General features: G+C 37.7%; 1 protein-coding gene across 2 annotated transcripts; it reads right to left on the bottom strand.

Annotated features, from left to right (window-relative positions):
• Positions 1-8158: 8158 nt before the first annotated feature.
• RB195_008951 (uncharacterized protein) lies at positions 8159-18081 on the bottom strand (the record flags this gene model as incomplete). 2 transcript variants are annotated; one of them, XM_064195713.1, is made up of 9 exons in its annotated part: positions 8159-8230; positions 9316-9435; positions 10513-10610; positions 11029-11207; positions 12793-12924; positions 13174-13289; positions 13917-14022; positions 15212-15266; positions 17931-18081. In XM_064195713.1, the coding sequence occupies 9 exons, from the start codon at positions 18079-18081 to the stop codon at positions 8159-8161; spliced, it is 1029 nt and encodes a 342-aa protein (XP_064046858.1). The 2 variants fall into 2 exon arrangements, with proteins under 2 accessions (XP_064046858.1, XP_064046859.1); XM_064195714.1 differs by lacking the exons at positions 13917-14022; positions 15212-15266; positions 17931-18081 and adding an exon at positions 13060-13116 and having other exon boundaries at positions 13174-13286.
• Positions 18082-19086: the final 1005 nt, after the last annotated feature.

Genomic DNA, 19086 nt, shown 5'->3' with positions numbered 1-19086 from the left:
CCCGTGTTCCCGATTGCGGCAAAAAGATGATTCAGTAACGACGAAATGTGGAAAATCCTAAACAAAAAACCAAAAAACCAAAACTCAGGAAAGTTAGGTATTAGATATTGGGTGTATTATTATAAATGTACTATTATTAATTTACTACTGCTACGACATATTAGGTATATTTGGGGTTGGTGTAGTGTAGCGGTTAGAGGCTCCGCTGTCTGCACGATCGATCGTAGGTTCGAATACGCCCTAGTGCTCATCAAGCCCTTCATCCCCGATTCTGAATTGAAGTGAACGTGTGGGCGCATCACAATGGATTGATTAACGCCAGACACTCTAACCTCCATCATTTTATTAGATATATTTATACTACTTGTGGAGTTATCAAAGTGCAGGTAGTTCATACATATCAGTGGCATCCATTCACATCATCCAGCAAAATGTCCTCTCCATGCAAGTTACAGCTACAGCACCGGCAGTTCCCCAAGCAGGTATACTGGCTCACCGCGCTCAACCGATGTGAGATGGAGATGAGAGATGGAGATGAAAGAACTGCTATTTTAGACTTGATAAGGTAGGAGTAACAAGTAAATAGCAACTATGTCAGACCAAAAATTTAAGTGTAAAGCTTTAGAGAATATAGTACTTGTCAGATCCTTATTAATAATGCAAAAGGCGGATAGTATGGTTTTTTTCTTATGATCTTTTATAGGTAAAAATAAGTACAATAAATTACAACAATACAATTAATGATAACAAAAATTTATATAATCAAATAAAAATATATCAGATGGCTATGGAAGAATGGAAGAAGAGAATGGCATGTGATAGTAATGAAAAGTTACATTACAGGTCAAAATAATTGAAGTACCTGAGCGATACTTCTTTAGAAAGTAGCGTTTAGAAATTCTTTAAATTCAATTATATCATTATAAAGTAATTCTTTCGGTTTAATTTATTTTAAATTTTGTTAGGGGAAAAAACAAGGTTGTTACAGTTAAACTGGTTGAAACAGGGGTATTCCAAAATTTTCCCTCTTCTGAATCAACTCGCTGCTCTGCTTAATCTCTCTCTGCGGTGCTCATGCATCTGCAATGAGAAGTTCGCTTGCGTCCAGTCTAATCCTCTAGAACTATTACTCCCTAAGGATCGGGGACATGGTTCGGATGCTAAGCGTAGACATTCAACGAGTGATTCTTGGAGTAAGCACATTGCAAAGATAGCGATTTCATTACGCATCAGGGTTTACGAGCCGGTCAGTGAGTCATGAAGAAGTCATGAAGAAGAAGGAACTTGATCGTTTAGTCACGGATACTATCGTTTATTCACCCAGTCAAAAAATGGTTAACTATCGTGTAGGCATCAGCCGCTGAGTCGACGGAGAAACTGAGCCTGAGAAGATTTTCTTCTTGGCGACTTGAAGAAATGTTGTTTTTTGGATCGTCCTACGAAAAAGAATGGTCATGCTACCTTGAAAATGTTCCATTTCTATCACTATAAACACTATTACCGTTATTACCAACTATTCCTATTTATTTTTGTAAGTTATTTTAGTTGTATATGGTTGACAGTTTAATAAGTTACCTGTACGTAAGTGGATATCTTCAAAAATATACCTTCAACAATTCATTTCCTTCTTGAGATGTACCAGAGATGACCGCGTGTGGTGGGAGGAGGGGAGTACGACGGGTCCACCGGCGCCAGATACCTATTGAAGGGGGTGTGATGGTTCCACTGGCGCCAGACACCTTTAGAAGCGGGTCCAATAACGTCGAATTGATGCACCGACACCAGAAGTGTTTGGGGAAAACAGGAAGAAAATCCATATTTCGAGTGATACTTTTAAGTTTTGTCTGTAATATATTGATAAGGAGTGTTTGAAGCCGAAGTTCGAATGTTTTCCATATGTAGAACTGTCGCTTTTAGAAAGAAGACTATGAAACCTTTCGCCTTTAGTTATAATATAAAAAGGGAAGAAATATTGTAGGAGATACACGAGTCCAATTTCACAGAAAACGGCACTAATATTAATTTTCGTTGATCAGTGAAAGTTCAGTGAAAGTCTGAAGTCCAGCTTTAGCCGGACGCTCATACTGGTTCAATGATATTTCAATATGACACTTATTTTGTATTGTTATATTACATATTTATATGATAATGTTTAATGAAATAATAACGAATGATTTGATTATACGATTTTTTGAACGAGATGAGCAAATTAATTCTCATAGACAATCCTGTAATATCTACGTATGCTCATCAAAAACAATCCTTTTATTGCCAATTCTTTTTTTCATATCTCAAAAAAATTTTGCATGCAGGTAAAATGAAGGACTGTTCGAAGTTTTCAACCTTTCTTCTCCAGTTAATTCTGCTATGTTCATTTCCCCTGCAAGAAATGCAAAGGTCGTAAACAGGGAAGAATCCGTGTGACAATGAAGTGTAGAGCAAGGAGAACATGCATAAGATATAATTGTCCATTTTTCTACTACACCATACAAATCCATACGAAGAGTCAGCTTCTGCGCCGTTCCCTTAACCGAATGAAGTATAGCTAGTATGGATAGCATACTGTGAGCTGAAACTTGTCAGAAATTTAAAAACCTGCTATTCCAAAGAAACAATGATGTTTTGTTTGGGATATCGTATCTATCGCATACAAATACACGTATGAGCATGATACGAAGAACATCGTATTAGGTTGAGTCACAAATAAGTTCCCTTTTGTTTCTCATGGACATTAACCTTGATGATGATTTATTGTGATTGTGACCTTTTGGGGGAACGGTAAAGATGGTCCCGGCGGATTCTCCGCGAATGCCTTTAGGACATGACGTGCCCAGTGGATATGCCAACGGATACGCGAACATACCTCCAAGATGTCACGCTCCAGTCGTTCATGAAGACGCAGACAACCGTCCAGGATGTTCCTCTAGCCACAGAGACGCAGAAAGCAGCGCTGTCACAAGGAAATATGCGAAGAAGTGTGGAAATTTGCGAATAAATCAAAGAATAATAGTGTTAAATAGAAGTGCATGGGATTTTGTATGGTGTTCTAATAAAAAAAGGAGTGAGTTTGTCTCTATATTACCTTCAGAAAGTCTAGAGATCTTACTAAATTTGAACTCTTTTTCTTCGTGTATGTTCCAAGAAGTCATAGATATAGAAGAAATAAATTAAGAAAGAAATAAATTAGGCTACAAAACAGCTTTGAAGTTACAGCACAACGATAATTCTCATTACCGTTACTTTTGAAAGCTGGAATGTTCCATTTTAACAAAAATTTTGTGCACGCAATTTGAATCTATCAGATACATCCCTATCTCATATTTCACGTAAGGATTTCTCTTGCTTCTGGTACGATTATAAAATTGAGATTTCTTCACGTGACAAAATTGAAGTTAATGTGTCTAACTCTCCAAAACAATTTAGTAAAGAGTGAATTATGATGGTGCAGCGATGCAGCGTATGATTAGCATTAGCATCGTATAATTCTGCCGAGATCCTTTTCACACGCTCCTAACCTTTTGAGCATCTCTTCTTACTCTCTCGTAGTTTGACGCGGATTTTGCATCAATAACGACTTAAAACTAAAAAAATCTAAGACTAAACGTCAAAATATGGAGGGCGTCTCCACCTTCACTACTCCACCTCTCTCTCTCCTTCCCCTTGGTTCGTTTATCAAGTTCAAATTTCGGAACAGAATTTGACAAGCCAAATTCTAGCCGCCTGATCGGTCATCACTCCTTTACCATGCAGACTGCTTTTTTTTGAGCTGTGGCCGCAACGCTATTACCTCTTTTAAATGCCCAAAAGCATCATTTTGCGAAAGTTTATTTTTTGATTCTCTGTCTTCGAAGTGACCAAGAAAAATTAAACGTAACGTACTCAACACTACACCGCTTTCTAAAGACAAATCGAAGTTCTGCCTACGTAAGGATAGCAAAAATTCTTTGTTAGAGTTACCAATTGTATGCGTTACAATAATAATAGGTACATGTACCTGGGCGGAAGTTATTTATGAATCAACGTGATAAAAGTGGAGGACTTAAGATATTCACATGACCAATAGATATGGAATGATATTAATTTAATAGCGAAGGAGATCCACCATAGACTATGCGAAAAATAGCTTCTTTTGTGCTACGCAAGAAGTGTAAAATGGTGAAATATATAGGAGGAAACTGACAAATTGATTACATCTCAAAAAATAATCCACTCATATTTCACCTTGATTTTTCTAAGCGTACAGATATGACAATCGAAAATAGGTAAGATAGATATGAGACCCTTTGGCTTATACAATTGTTACAGCCATTGAAAAGAAGGCATAAGCCATAAGCCATCAGAATGGACGCAATTTGAGATGAATGACAGGAAGACCATCGACATTGTGGTCCGGTCATCTTCGATGAACGCTTTCAGTATTATGGTAACGGGATTATGCTTTTTGCGCTTTCCCGGAAATTGACCAGCTCTTCATGTAACTAGCAGAAAATGAAGTGTTCTCCTGCCCGCTCTACTAAATCCATGACTAAACACAGGACAACACGGCAAAGCAAGATGTTAACGTTTTCACGCGGCATCCGTTGGGGTACCATTTCGAATTGGGCGTAAGTGTTTCCATTATGATATATTCAAGACCAAAAGTAGCCGAACTTCCAGTTATCCGGTTTCTTCTATAGCTTCACCCTCCCAAGCAGAATCAAACGTATAGTTGGGAAAAATCCGTCCTAAAAACGACCCCCCCTCGCAGACCCTCCCAAAAACGACCCCCTCATCTCGTTCCTACCAGTATAGCTGCCCACAACGCAATCAAAATTTGGGTATAATAAAAAAATTTAAAAAACAAATAAGCGCCTAATAAATAAATTAAAATAATACGATGTAATAAACAAATAATAAATTATTTTAAAAAATAGTATTGCTACAAGTAAAACAAAATACATATTGTAATGCAGCGATATTAATGGAATAAATAATAACTAGAAATTAATTATATGTTCAAGATGCCGCGTGACGTGTGCCAGATGGAAGAAGATCAAGAAAAATAAAAGCTTTAAACAATAAACAAAAGTTCGATCCCCGCCGTAACCATTATTTTTGCAAAACGAAAAAACAGCTGGAAAAGAAGGAGAACACCTTTTAAAACAATTTTCACACTATTTCCAACTATTAATAAACAATTTTACTCATCGACAATGGAAATGAACGGATGAGAGTTCCCCGCCGGAATCTAGATGTTTGCAAAACCGAAAAAAATGTCACTGAGGAGAAAATTTCACCGGCAATTTCTTGAAATTGTGTTTAGAGCACTGTTGGTAACATACAAGTGTTATATAGAGGTTATTTTAGCGATTAAAACCAGGTCTTAATTGGAAATTACTGCAGGACAGGTCGGATTTTGTTACCTTGAAATAAACATGAATAACTCACTAACGAAGAGACATAAAAAGATAACGCTAGTTGCGCTGTGTAGAGGAGGATTTGCGCTACAAAATGGTCAGAAAATCTTTTGCAGGGACCCTCTCGTTTTTTTTGAAACCTAGTTGAGAAAAAGTTGAGAAATTTGGCATTTTTCTCAAATTCTTCTCAATTAGCTTTTTTAAAGATGAAAACTACCTGCAAAAAGATAGCAAAAGTTTTCCTCTACAACATACTTCAAACCGAACTCGTTTTTATAGACTATGAGCTGAGTTATGGAAATTTGTTTGAAGTCACACAGATTTTGACGCGTTGCCGAAAATCCGAGATTTCGCTTTTTTCCCCGTTGCGAGGATACGGTAGCGCCGTTGAAAAATTCGACTCCATATTTGGATAGAGCATCAAGGAAAAACCTTAAAAATTTTCTTAAGTGTTGTTTCCCAAACTATTAAAAAAAAATACAATGTTCCACAGGTTTCAAAACAAACTAGAGGCACCAAACTTTGTAGAAATATAGGAGAAATCTCTCTCTACAGATCGCAGCCAGCGTTATTGCATAAAATTCACTTTGAGCGTAGATATTCAGAAACTCGTGGAGCCCACTTTGTACTAATTTTAACCCTAATTACGCCTGTAGATGTCTTTTTTTCGCTCAGTAGCAGCATCAGAATTGCTTTTTCGACTGAAGGTAAGAAGTTCTTCACTGTAGGAATAGAAATGTGCTCTTTAAATTCTTTTACGCCAAGTGCAAAAAAAAACATGTTGGCAGGGATTGATTCCTGACCGCCTCAATGAAAACAGCGCGGCATCTCGTTGAGATGCCTCGATCCAACCTTGATAAATTACCAGCACCAGCCCTATTTCAACAGAGCGTGTAAAGGCCAATTAACAGATGTCCTTATCGAAGTCTTTGTAATCACGCATAAATAAGTCTGCACTACACTTACCAATTCGAGCCACCGTACTTGCTTTTCATTGCAGCTATCTTTCTACTTTCACTTAGTGCTCTTACACTTCTGTTAGCTTCTGATATTGAATTGGCTGTGACGAAGAGGGCCAAAGCACTGTGCAAGCTATGAAGATTGCCTTTTATGGTACTCAAAACGAAGTCACCTCTGGTTAGTTTCATTTCTTTCATATAAATTAGTAACACACAATTTTGTTGTGCAGACTGTAATTTTGTAATTTTGTTTTGTAGAACTGTAATTTTGTAGTGCTTGGACTTGATGGGTTTAACAAAAAGTCGATTTTTGAAAGAACAAAAACTTTCAGGTAGTTAATTGCATTTAAAATATTTGGTTTCTTATTTTATCACATCACAACATTATCACTTTATTTATTATGCATCAAATTTATTCAAGATTTCAATTGTTTTGGTTTGTGCCACCGAAGCGACTCCGACGTCATCAAGCATCAGTTAGAGCAGCAAAAAATGCTAATCGTCCATCTTCAAGATTGGCTCAAAAAGTTGTAGAAGCAAAAATCAGTAGTTTTATTACCAGAATTATGAAGAATAAATTTTTAGAAATCATTTTTTGGTTTGTGTACCCTCTTTTTCTCCTAACTTTTTATGCTACAATAGTCTTCCTCAACTGCAACAGCGAGTCTTCTTCAATCGTTTATTCGAATATTAAAAAAATTTATTTATTCTATATCATTTATTTTTATATTAAACAGAACTCAAGTACTGAATATGCATCATTGACGTATTTTCTTCTTTGAGACAATTCTTCCATTTTTTAGTCGCAGATATCGGGACCTGAAAAAAAGCTTTAGAATACGTTTCAGTTGTGAATATCTTCTGACATGCGATAAAAACATGCCATTCACTGCTCATCATCCTTCAAGTTTCAGCACTACGTCTGAAAAGAAGCAGTTTTCACTCCTGTTTTTCTGCTGAATGTCGCATACCTAAATTACACTTCATTTTGTACACTTTAATATGTGTTTGTTTGAAAACCACAACCCCGTCTTCCTTTTCTCTTTGCTCCTTCCATTTTTTTCTGATTTTCCAACCTCTACTTAAATTTTTTCTTAATTTTCCGACCCCCTCTTAGGACCCCCCCCCCCCCCCCCCCCCCCCCGAAAGAACACCCCTCTTACGACCCCTTGTTGAGAAATTCTCAACACACGCTTGACCCTGCTCCCAAGGGATGGGAATGCCACGCTGTCCATGCAGCATAAGAGGTCAAAGATCAGAGAGACGAGCTCTTCCACCACTTTATTGACGACTGGATTTGTTCTCACGTAATTCTTTGAGGATAAAAAAGCCTTTTTTGGCTCGAAAACACTTCCGTTGTGGTTTCTTACCCTTTTGTGTCCAATAAATCACTTTGATTGATGGAATTTTGCTTAGCGAGTATATGGGTGATCCACATCAAGTGTGACGGACTTTGAAAAATCGAGAGAGCGGTGCGTCTTTGAGCGAGTGGATCGCCCTGTATTGCTAACCTCGCAGTGTGAGAATAACCTCTTCCCAATCATGCAAATTATTCAAGGTTATTAGAAATGTACTCATTTTCTCATAGGGAACAGAACACAAAAATCATTATGCCGTACTTTAATCGAGCGAAATTATTTATTGCATGAAAAATATTCAAGAGAATTCGGCTTGTAGACAGCGACACACTGCACACACACTATAAAACGCCTATTTTCTTTCGATTGAAAAATATCAGCCCACAGATCTAATAGTAAGAAACCTTTGAAGACAAAGCTACTTTATGAGAAGAACGTTTTCATATCACTTGGATTTTTTCGTTCCAAGCCAAGCAGTATCGATTAGAGCAGCATACTTAGTAACGTCCGTGCTGACCTTAAACAACAATGAATTAGTCAAAAGAAAATAAAAATGTGATCGGAGCTTTCGATTCTGTTAAAATGGTTGAGTGCTCACAGATAATGGATTTTTTCAGTTGATTCTGATGAAACGATGTGCAAAGATTAGAAACTTTGCAAACACAATCGATATTTTTCTCCCTTTAGAACCACTGACGATTATTCAAATGTTTAAAATCTAAACATTAATGAAAGATGAAAAAGCTTGGAATGCACTACCACCGTCTCCTCATATCAAAAGGACACTTCTCAAAAAGCACAACATTCGACTTTTTTTTCGTATCGTCGCATTGTAGATTAAAATCGTGTGCTATTTTATCCATTATTATCTACTTACCTATTTTATTTTTATGCATATTAGAGGCACAACTCTAACTAACGATGTTCAACTCACACCACAATTTTACCGCCTCTAATGCTCCGAAGAAAACGAGGACGCCAAAACGTTTGCCAGATTAAAAGTCGAACCTAACAAATTTCGTTCTGCACAGAAACGTAGTACACGATGTAGAAGGTTCCTGCTTTAGAACAATGTCAGCAGCACAATATGCACAAAAAATGAAACTAAGCGGCTTCGAATATAATTAAATTATAGGATAGTATAACTACTGCAGAAGTACATAAGATGTGTTGTTCAATGATTATTTTTTTTTGTTTTTCATAAATCAAACATGGGGGATTTTTCCAGGGAATTTTCACAAGCGCGGAATGTAGCCGCGGGTGGATACACTCTGCTTCAGCGGTCGATGACGGAAAACCTTTCTAAGGCACCCGAGTCTTTCACTTCTACCAGGTCAGAAAAATGTCAAACTCTAAAAACAAACAACCAGGCTTATCTTCTGGTTGGATTTAGAAAAAATAATGACTTCGTTCCTTGTAGCTCCCATTCCTAAGTATTTTTTCAAACGGTAGACAAGTATTCAGAAAAACTCGAAGATATTCTGGTTTGAAGTCGAAAAAAGAGGAGCATCCCGAGAAGAGATTAATCTACATACAATACAGAAAAAGTCATCCTTTTTACATTAGTTAAATTTTTATAAGAATATCTGCTATATCAGGTACCTGAGCTTCTGGTTTTTCACTGCCGCTTAGCAAATCATCGCATTGATTTCCACCAGACACTACTCCAGCAAGATATGTTCTGCCGCCTATATTTGCTGTAATTCCACTACCACTATCGCCCTAAAATTGAAGACTGAGCATAGCTATTCAGCCCTAGAAGACTCACCTAATATCGATTCATTCTGGTCATGGATCTGGGGAAGAAATCTCGTAATAGAACCTTTCACTTACGGTAAGTGGAGAAATGCCTGATCTTACCGCAAGGAAAAGTATTACATAGTTCAATTTCCTTCTCTTTTCTACGAAAAAAATCTAACTGTCGAAGTGATGTTTGGTTTGGACACAATATTTCTAGGATTTCTTGCTTTCTGTAGCAGAAAGTGAGAAACCCATCATGCAATGTGCAATGAAGGGCCAACGTTTCTGTATAAAATTAAAACTTTGTTGAAATTCTAGAGAGCTCTGCTGTCTCTTGTTTCTGTTTTCTGGCACACCTATATGTGTTTTCAAGTAAAATAAATAAATAAATAAATAAACTTATCTTCTTTTTTAGATGTAAGATGTCCCATTAATGCGAGCTACAAACAAATACACTTTTTTAGGCGACCTTATTAGAATGACCGCAATCTAATAGATGTAAGAAATGGTTCTTTAGCGGCAACAATTAAATCGACAAAAACTAATAGCTTTTCAGGATTTTATGTAGGACTTCTTGAACATTTCCATTACTTTTATGCTAACTGTTCATTCCACGCGATCATTTACGATCCCACTCCTTACCTATTCCTGTTCTGCTATGGTCAGATCAAAACGAGATGATGCTCGCTGCAGTTGCGTAGGCGACTGCGCTCGAATCGGTGCGGTTGGGCTAACGGTTGGGATCGAGTGCAACCATCGTAAACTACAACGATGAGTGCCAGAAAGGATCCCCACTAAATCCTAACCGCTACGCTCAACCGCACCGCTTTGAGCGCTCCCGCTTACGCAACTGCACCGTCGTCCACGTCGTTTTGATTCGACTATAACTTTATTTTTCATTAGATAAAGAAAATCCATCGAGTGATTCTTTTCAAAAACCCTATTTCCGAACGAACAACGACTAACTATATTGCTCTACTTTTCCAAGCACAACTTAATTTGGAAAAATCTATAAAGTTTAATTCAAAAAAATCTGTAAAAAAAGGCGCAAACACCCACACGGCAAACGTTTCGGTCGGGATGTTCAAAGGTGCAGAATGTGTCATCCAACTTTTTGGGGTAGAATTTTTTGCATTCCTTTTCAGTCATTTTCACACCTTAAACCAATAAGAACTCGAAACAACTCAAAATTGTTAATGTCTAAAGGCAGCATACCATGACTGTGTTCTGATCTAAAAGGGAAAAGACAGTTGCACGAGTGCACATAGTTCACAACTACGAGTATAGTGCTATGCTCAGTTCTCTCACCCAAACGTTAAAACGATTTATCCTTTTTTTTGTTTACTTCTCGAAATTGTGCATGATCCCGTGATAAGCCGCCCTCTACTGCCATTTTTGCGCCGAGAAAAGATCCCAACACCGTCAATTTCTGGTATGCTGCCTCCATCAATCACAAAATTTTACCTAACATCACTTTCTGGAGGAACGGCACCGAACTGAGATTTTTTTTTGCTTAAAATATATGTATAAGCATAATACATGCGGAAAAAAACCGTACAAGTAGGACAAACTCACGGTCGCTGCCCCATCCAAATGAGCTCATTCTCAACGATGAATCACTTATATCGATCTTCTTGTTCATGTGAGGAAGACAAATATGATGGATATGTTTAGGAACGTCAGCAGTTAGCTCAAGAATCGCGAAGTCATGTGTAAACTCACTTCCATATTCGAAAAAACTTCTATAAGATGCTCTGAAAAAACAGAAGTTTCTTGTTTTTAAATCTTACATTCTTTTTACATTTAAGTGGGGAAAAAGGTGTCTAGTTCAAAATTTTGAAATGTTTCTCAAAAGTTTTGGGATTTGTTTCTTTTAAATTTTATATTATGTGCATCAACTCTTTTAAGGATCAGTTCCGCTTAAATCCGCATGGAGCATTTATTACAAGAAACAAAAAACTGTTAGTGTGTTCGAAGGGAGCATTTTTTCTGAAGCAGAGCAATTCCCGTGATCAGTAGAATTTCTACTGATTTGTCTCCGAAACTGAAAAAAAAAATTCCCAAGAACTCAATGGGATCATTACGAATACTTGAAAAGTTAGAATTATACTGGACATTCTTTTTTTTTATTGAAAATGAACTAATATGCACCACCATCCTTACAAAAATCTTTCTTTTTGAAAAAAACTTTCAAAAACTTGTAGGAATAGGTAAAATGTAACTGATGGTCGGTTTTTGTCATATTTGTAAAAAATTAATTATTTTACTATTAAGTAGTATATCATATTACTGTTATTACAGATGATACATTATTACTACGTTGCAATGTTATAGTAGTAAATTTTCTTTCAAATTCATATTTAATAGCTCATCCTTCTAGAACAAATCTCTAAAAGAAAAATGAATTCATTCCAAAAAAAAGGTCAAAGTGACTCAAGGTATCTTATCTGAATTTAAGACTTTTAACATATGAAGTTTAGCAGACAAATCACCTTGTGATCCATTAAAATATTGGAACTGAGTCAAGTGAGTTTAATGAGGATTACGTGATGAAATTTCATATGATTTGAGGTGAAGAAAACTTCAAGCTAATTTCTTTCCACCACTTCTGAATTTCTGGACACAATTTACAAATTTTCCCGCTGAAACTCAAAACGCTCCCATCAAACAAATGCAGAAATAAAGGCATCAGGAGCACTAAGGCCGTTAGTTCACGTTACTCAGAGGGAAACTCTTTGCTCAAATTTGTTTCACGAAAAAAATCAGCGTGATCAGGACTTCGAGCATTTATAACGGATTGATTAACATCAAACAACTTTATTCCTCCTTCTTTTATGATGAAATCCCTTACTCGGAGGGAATCCAGAAAAATAGTTGTTGCTTCAATGGGTCTCTACACTTCACCTTTAGTCCACTTTACCAGGTTTCATATCCTCAATTCGTGGGTTCAAATTGTCTATCCGTTAAGTAATCTGCTGCCTCTAGGACTCATTATACTCCTGGATATTTTTCTTTGCTATTTTTACTACTGCTCAGATAAATATCAGCCCACGATGCCTGATTTCAACTCAAAAGAAACTAGCAACCCAAACAAAATTTCTTGAAAGCAATTTTAAAATATCAAACTTCTCGGGGTTCCTTAAGGCACTCAACAATTTGCGCTAAATTTCTGAATGTAAATAGTCAGGAAAAGGAGGATAGATAACATTATTCATCCTCATTATCAAGCACTTTTTCTGGCTATTCGCCGCGAACACAACAATATGTATGCAGTAACCGTCGGAGACTTTTTCATACCGTATTTTAAATCCAGTAGTACTCTCCTTACTTTAAGCTTACCTCTTAATTTGGAACACGGAAACAACATCTTCTTCAGCACAGTTGTATTTTTTGTCGACTTTCTGACAAGTACCACCGATCACAACCGAGGCCCTATTCCGAACATCTCCCTCAGGAATCATATTATCAACGCTACAAATCCAGATCTATTTAAAAAAAGTTCCAAAGAAAAAAGATGACTGTCAAACAACCTTCGTTCAAATATAAGAACAAAACAAAATCAAGCTTAGTAAGTGGAGATTTTTGTGATCATCCTTAGCAACTTGCCTTACAGTGCCATTCAGGTCCTCCATGAAACAATGAGCAGCTGTGATTATGTGCCGGCTTGATATAAGCGTCCCACCACACTTCACACGCATTCGTGCACCATATGGAAATCACATTTGGAAACATTCGAAATTAGCAGCTGGTTCAAGCTTACTTTTCTTCTTAAGAGTCTTCTTAACCGCAGCAGCCCACGGCAGTTCATCTTTCACAGCTCTCTCACCTCCCATTATCTGGAACGGATATATTTATCACATTCTTTATATTATATTATTTTCATTTTCACAACATTTCTATGTTATTTTTATTTTTCGCCAGTGTTACGTGCTCATTTCAACTTCACACTGTGAGCGCTTTAATTTTCAAGTGAATTAAATCTTCCGCATCTATGAAAAACAGCTACGAAAAATAGTTGAGTTTTTACCGTATTTCCAAGGGAAAGAAAAAGACTCGACTGATGTCTGTATTTCCTGAACATTTCATGACTTTCAGTTTAAGTCGATAACCGATCGATAACGCATGGAAAAAGTAGTGCTTATAGTTTACGTTTGTAGAACTTCATAATTTCTTTGTGGTGTGTTGTTATTCCTATTGGACACCAATTTACGCTCATCGTTGTCCTTTTTTACCGGTTAGGTTGATGCATAAGTTTCATGCCTATGCATATGCTTTTTTTTAGTTTTAGTTTTATGCTCTATCATTTGAAGATTAACGGGTGACTTATGCATAAGCCTAATACTTATTGCCCTTTTAAAAAAAATAATATTAGACACGCGTACGCCTGGTTGGTAGTGATTCACTGCTGCTCACAAATTTCCGCGCTAAATTTTAAAACTAATGGTATGAAAACTGTTGGAAACTTTTGTTCGCATCGGATCGTTCTCGTCCTCCTCGGTCTCATCACCAGCAGTAGGATTATAGTCCGCCGAATAGTAGTTATCAATGTCTCTCTTGTTTCTTGCTTTTCTAAAATGAACTTCCTTTGATTTCCTAATATTGGTATGAATATGAAGGCTGGACCAATTGAAGATCACCCAAAAGTTTTGGGGAAAATATGAGGATTTTTTTTGACAGCTGACGTTTCGGCGTTATCGCCTTCGTCAGAGCATGGAAAAAATCAAAGCCATTAGTGATTTATTTTCTCAAGCGACCAATCACCTTATAGAAAGCATTCAAACGGCAGGTAAACTCAAACAGCAACACATTGGCTGGTGCTTACCTCATTAGCTAGACTTGGTAACGGAACAGACCACCACGTGCCACAACTATGAGTCACAAGGGCACGGTCAGGTTCTTATGAAAAACCCTTCCGTTACGTCCCTGTAAAGAAACCCTTCAGTCAGGTCCTTACAAAATCCTTGTGACTCGTAGTTGAGGTACGTGGTGGTATGTTCCGTTACCAAGTCTAGCTAATGAGGTAAGCACAAGACAGTGCGTTGCGGTTTGAGTTTGCCTACCGCTTGGATGCTTTCTGTAGGTGATGAGGTGCTTGAAAGAACAAATCACTAATTGCTTTAATTTTTCCAGGTTCTGGCGAAGGCGAAAGCAGCGAAAGATTAGCTGCTGATAAATGTCAATACAAATCTTGGCCACTGCTCAAGCAAATCAATAAAAGAGGGCTACGTATTTAACATTCAAGGACAGTCGTACGTGGGAAATAGGAAGGAATAGTCTAAAGTAGCTTTAAAGACATCGTCCGGAGGACATTTTCTATCCCGGATTCCCCATTCTCCATTAATAGGTAAAATTTGAAAGCAAAGAAAAGCAGGGAAATGCAAAACACCAACTACATTTCCACTGAAGAAAGTCCTTATCATTCCCTAAAGAGATAACTCTTTAAACTCATACTAGTGAAGAAATAAGAGAAGTAAGGTAGATGTCCTCATTCGCATCGATATAAATACTCATCTCGTAATTTCATTCGGAAAAACTTCATAACTCCACTTTGTTTTGTCTTAGAGGAAAGAGTAGAAGTAGTCAACCTTATGGATGTAAAGAGTCGCCTCGTCAGGTGAACTGAGCCCCATTGTAACAGTAGAAGTCATTCCTCATTTCCCGTGTGATTTACAATTTATGTCCTAAATCCTATCTACATGTATTGTCAACATTAAAAATCTCTCCTTTTCCTGCTTTTAAAATCGTTTTCGTGACTTACGCTTTCAATTTATTAGGCTTGAAGCCAGGTCCAGGTAGACCGCATGTCGTCGGATCTGAATTTAAGAAGTGGATTGTGGTTCGTCAGTTACTGTAGCGAAGTCATCAACGAAAATTCCTTACCGTAGACATCTTTGGCGATTGCAGATTTCAGTGTAGTTATTAGAAATGCAGAAAATAAAATGCACAATAGAAACCTCATGGAGAATTTCCACTTCCAATTTCAATTCAACCTACAACAGTTCTCCTTCAAAACCATGCCACTCCTTTTCAGCTAATTAGAAAATTGTTCATGAAATCCATCCAATAGAAAAAAAACATTATTTAGTGGTATAATAAGTGAATCTTCGGAACAGGATCAATGAATTTTTTACGGAAACATGAACGATCAATATAAACAAAGAACCTTACACGGAACTAAAACGTGCTCTCTTCTTTCCTCACGTCTGGGATCTCATTGGTTTTTGACCTTTCATCAGCTGTATAGTTTTTTTTTGTACTTTTACTATATTTCTTCTACATTTGACCTTTCATTTCTTATTTCTTCTACATTTGGCATTGCCTTCTCTTTAAAAAACTATCCTCTCTTCCTCTGTCTGTGAAAAGAAGTAGTCTTATCTTTTGGTCCAGGCAATTTTGAAAACACATGATCTCACGGAATAACACAATGATCACAATTTCAAGACCTGAAATATGCACCGCCTCAAGTTGCTGGCGAGAACTACCCGTTCTGTCAATGGAGCTGTTCGTTATTCGAGTTACAGGATTCGAAAATGAAATAATCGACTTTTGCCTATTGAAAGTTGAAGGTTTTGAAATAAGGATTTGGAGCATGCACCATTCCCTCAAGGATACTATTTCCTTAAAGGATAAAGAGGCTGGCTTTGAGCAATCCAGTAGGGATGCGCCCCCAAGTTCACTTCAATTCAGAATGGTCTGAGGTTTACTAACGTGTAACTGGCCTATACAGTGACTGAAAGTAGCTGGCCAATGTGTGAAGTCAGTGTTTTGTCCTACGAGATGAGTCTGGTTCCAATTTAGTATGTTTTGGTTTGGTTTTGGTACCAATTTGGTACGGCCCTGGATGGGCCAATGGCTTGCTTGACGTTAGAACGGTTTTGAACTATCGGTCGATCGTGCAGCGGATTTCTTACCGACCGCGCTACACCCGCATACTAGAGGCTTAGGCAATAGGATTGCACCGTCGAGGCAAAGGCATCACCCCACGAATCTGGGGTGGTGCGGGTTCCAGGTGGGTTAAACCTATACGAGGTCATAGATAATGGAGAGGAGGAGGGTGATTCCGTCCAGAAGCCCGGAAACGGTTCGGAAGATACGACGCGTGCACAAGGCTGGCACGCTACAATCGAACTCGTTGTAGAAAATAGAACCCCGGAATGCTCGAAGCCGCATCTTTCGGACCGTTTTTTTCGGCAATTAGGAAGAAATGCAATTAGGAATCACCCTACTCACCATAATCCACGACCCCGTATAGGTGCAACCCACTTGAAACCTCAGATTCGTTAGATGATGCCTTTAAGTTAAAGACACGTTAAAAATATTGAGACGTCTTTAAAAGCTATTATAAGAAAATAAATTTAAAAGAGCAGCAAGCAAATTAAAAAGGATGCAGTCGAGAGGGGAGACATGTACAGTGGAATGTGATGAATGTTTTGCAATGATTTATATACTATATGGTGCTCTTAGCTATTAAAAGCTTTCAAGCTGATATGAATTATGTAAAAACTTCGACCATATTGTCCAATCCATAACCTGATAATAGGATTAGTTTCTATGGTATATTGAATATAAACTAAGATAAGCAACACTATTGAATTATTCTCAAATGTAGTCATTTCGGTCAATTAGCGCTAAAAATCTGCAGTTCCAAAAAAATCTATTACAAATTGCAAATCTGTTACGTATTTATTTTTTTAAAATAATTTTACCCTTTTCAGAGGAGAAGAGGATGAAATTTTTAGTGGTAAAATTATTAGTTCAGAAAAAAGGATTGATATAATTTTTTTAGAATGGCGGTGCATAAACCTCTTGTTATCGCCACTCATTGAAAAATACATACAACATATTTCAAGCCGAAAAAAAAGCCAAAAAAACAGGGATGGCGCAATTTTTTTCCTTTTTCCAATTCTATATTTGTTAGAGAAGAGGGAAAAAAGCTCTTAACATACTCATATAGGAACATTCATGTAGGATCATATAGGAACATTCAAAATATAGGAATAGTGGTCCCTAAACCTTCTCTTATCGGTCGGTCACTGCAAATGCAGCATAATTCTTAGCCGTTGAAAAAAATACAAGGAGGACATACTTAGTCTTTCGTTCCGGATTTTTCTGTTCTGGCAATGTTTTATTTACGAATCTATTGTGTTGATCGCATTTGCAGCTAATTTACAGCATGTGCATCGCTTGAAAGCATTCCACGTCATTTTCGATAAATTAACAATCGATCAGAAGAAGGTGATATGAATAACAAATAAAGACTTTGAGATTTCTACTGAAATAAAAATAGAACGAATCAAATATTCAGAAAATGGAATCGCTTCGCCTTTATGAATCTCAGCCCATCAATGTAATGGTTGTTTTCGAAATGTTTGGAAAAAGAATCGTAGATTAGTGGGGTGATGCTTTTGAATGTTCTGGTTGGAGGCCGGACAGGCTATGGACTGCTAAAGGTGGTTCATGGACGAAGAAATACATACGATTCTGAACGTCAGCGGTAACGGTTGGTAACGTCAACGATCCTGACAATAATGGTTTTGCTTCTATTGACAGCGATGCGAAATGTGATGAACGTTGTTTCCGGAAGGTTTCTGTAGGAAGATGAGCTCCTGAACAACGGTGCTTTGACATACAGTCTGGCGAACTTCACAATCGTCCACCAACAGCGAATTCATTTCGCGTTTCTAGTGAATGTCGTGCCCGGCACGACTTTCCCGGTCAGCCGGCACCTTTTCTCACGCTGCGCGCGGGAAACATTGCCAATGGCAATGTATTACGGTAGCGGTCCCACACCGCCGCAGTTAATAAGGGTTGGCTCCGAGCACTCGGGGCTCCAGTTCCTCTTTCGCCTCTATTGTGGTGTCGTGATTTCGTGTTCGTGTTCGCGCTTTCTCGATCGATTGCCGCACCACAACCGCATGCTCGCATTCTACCATCTACCCTGGCTGGCTGTCCCTGGGCCCGAACCGCAAACACTATCCATCTATCGCCGAATACGACAACCACTAAGCCTGTGAAAGGCCCCTATATTCTTCCGCCGTTAATGTCGTGTATTTTTGCATTGCCGTATAGTATCGTTATTAGGATAAACCATTTGCACATAACCACTCGCACCATATTATAGCCACTAGGAAAGGGGTTGGGATCAGGGTCGTCAGCGGATGGAAGAAGATTATTGACGTGCGAATGTGCGATGGGCATGCTGCTTTTTTTATTCATTAGATAATAATATCACCAATCAGAAACAGTGCTCAGAAATCAATCCAGAAAGTAAACAATATTTTCTTCTTCCAGAAGTCTGAAGTTCTGTTATAATATTTGAAAATGCTGGATACGACGTTTCGTCAAATTTCTACATGTTTATTTTGATAAATTACTACAATTTAAAAAACACAACAGGTTTCCGACAAGGACCTTGGGTCCCAAGCTACTGAACACGAATAGCATTCACGGTGAAATATGAAAGAGGCAGAGCTTGATTGCTTGACTGCTCTATTTCTTTAGAGAAATTCTCCAAAATTATTTTCTTCAATGAAGTTCCCTAAAACCCAAATTAGTAAAATTCGCACTTGAATAATTACAGCAGAGCTTTACCAGGGTTTCACAAAAAATAATATCAAATTTCCAAAGATTTAT

This window comes from Necator americanus, chromosome III (assembly GCF_031761385.1).
Source record: "Necator americanus strain Aroian chromosome III, whole genome shotgun sequence".
NCBI classification, from domain to species: Eukaryota; Metazoa; Nematoda; class Chromadorea; order Rhabditida; family Ancylostomatidae; genus Necator; species Necator americanus.
This window is presented reverse-complemented; position numbering and strand designations above follow the sequence as displayed.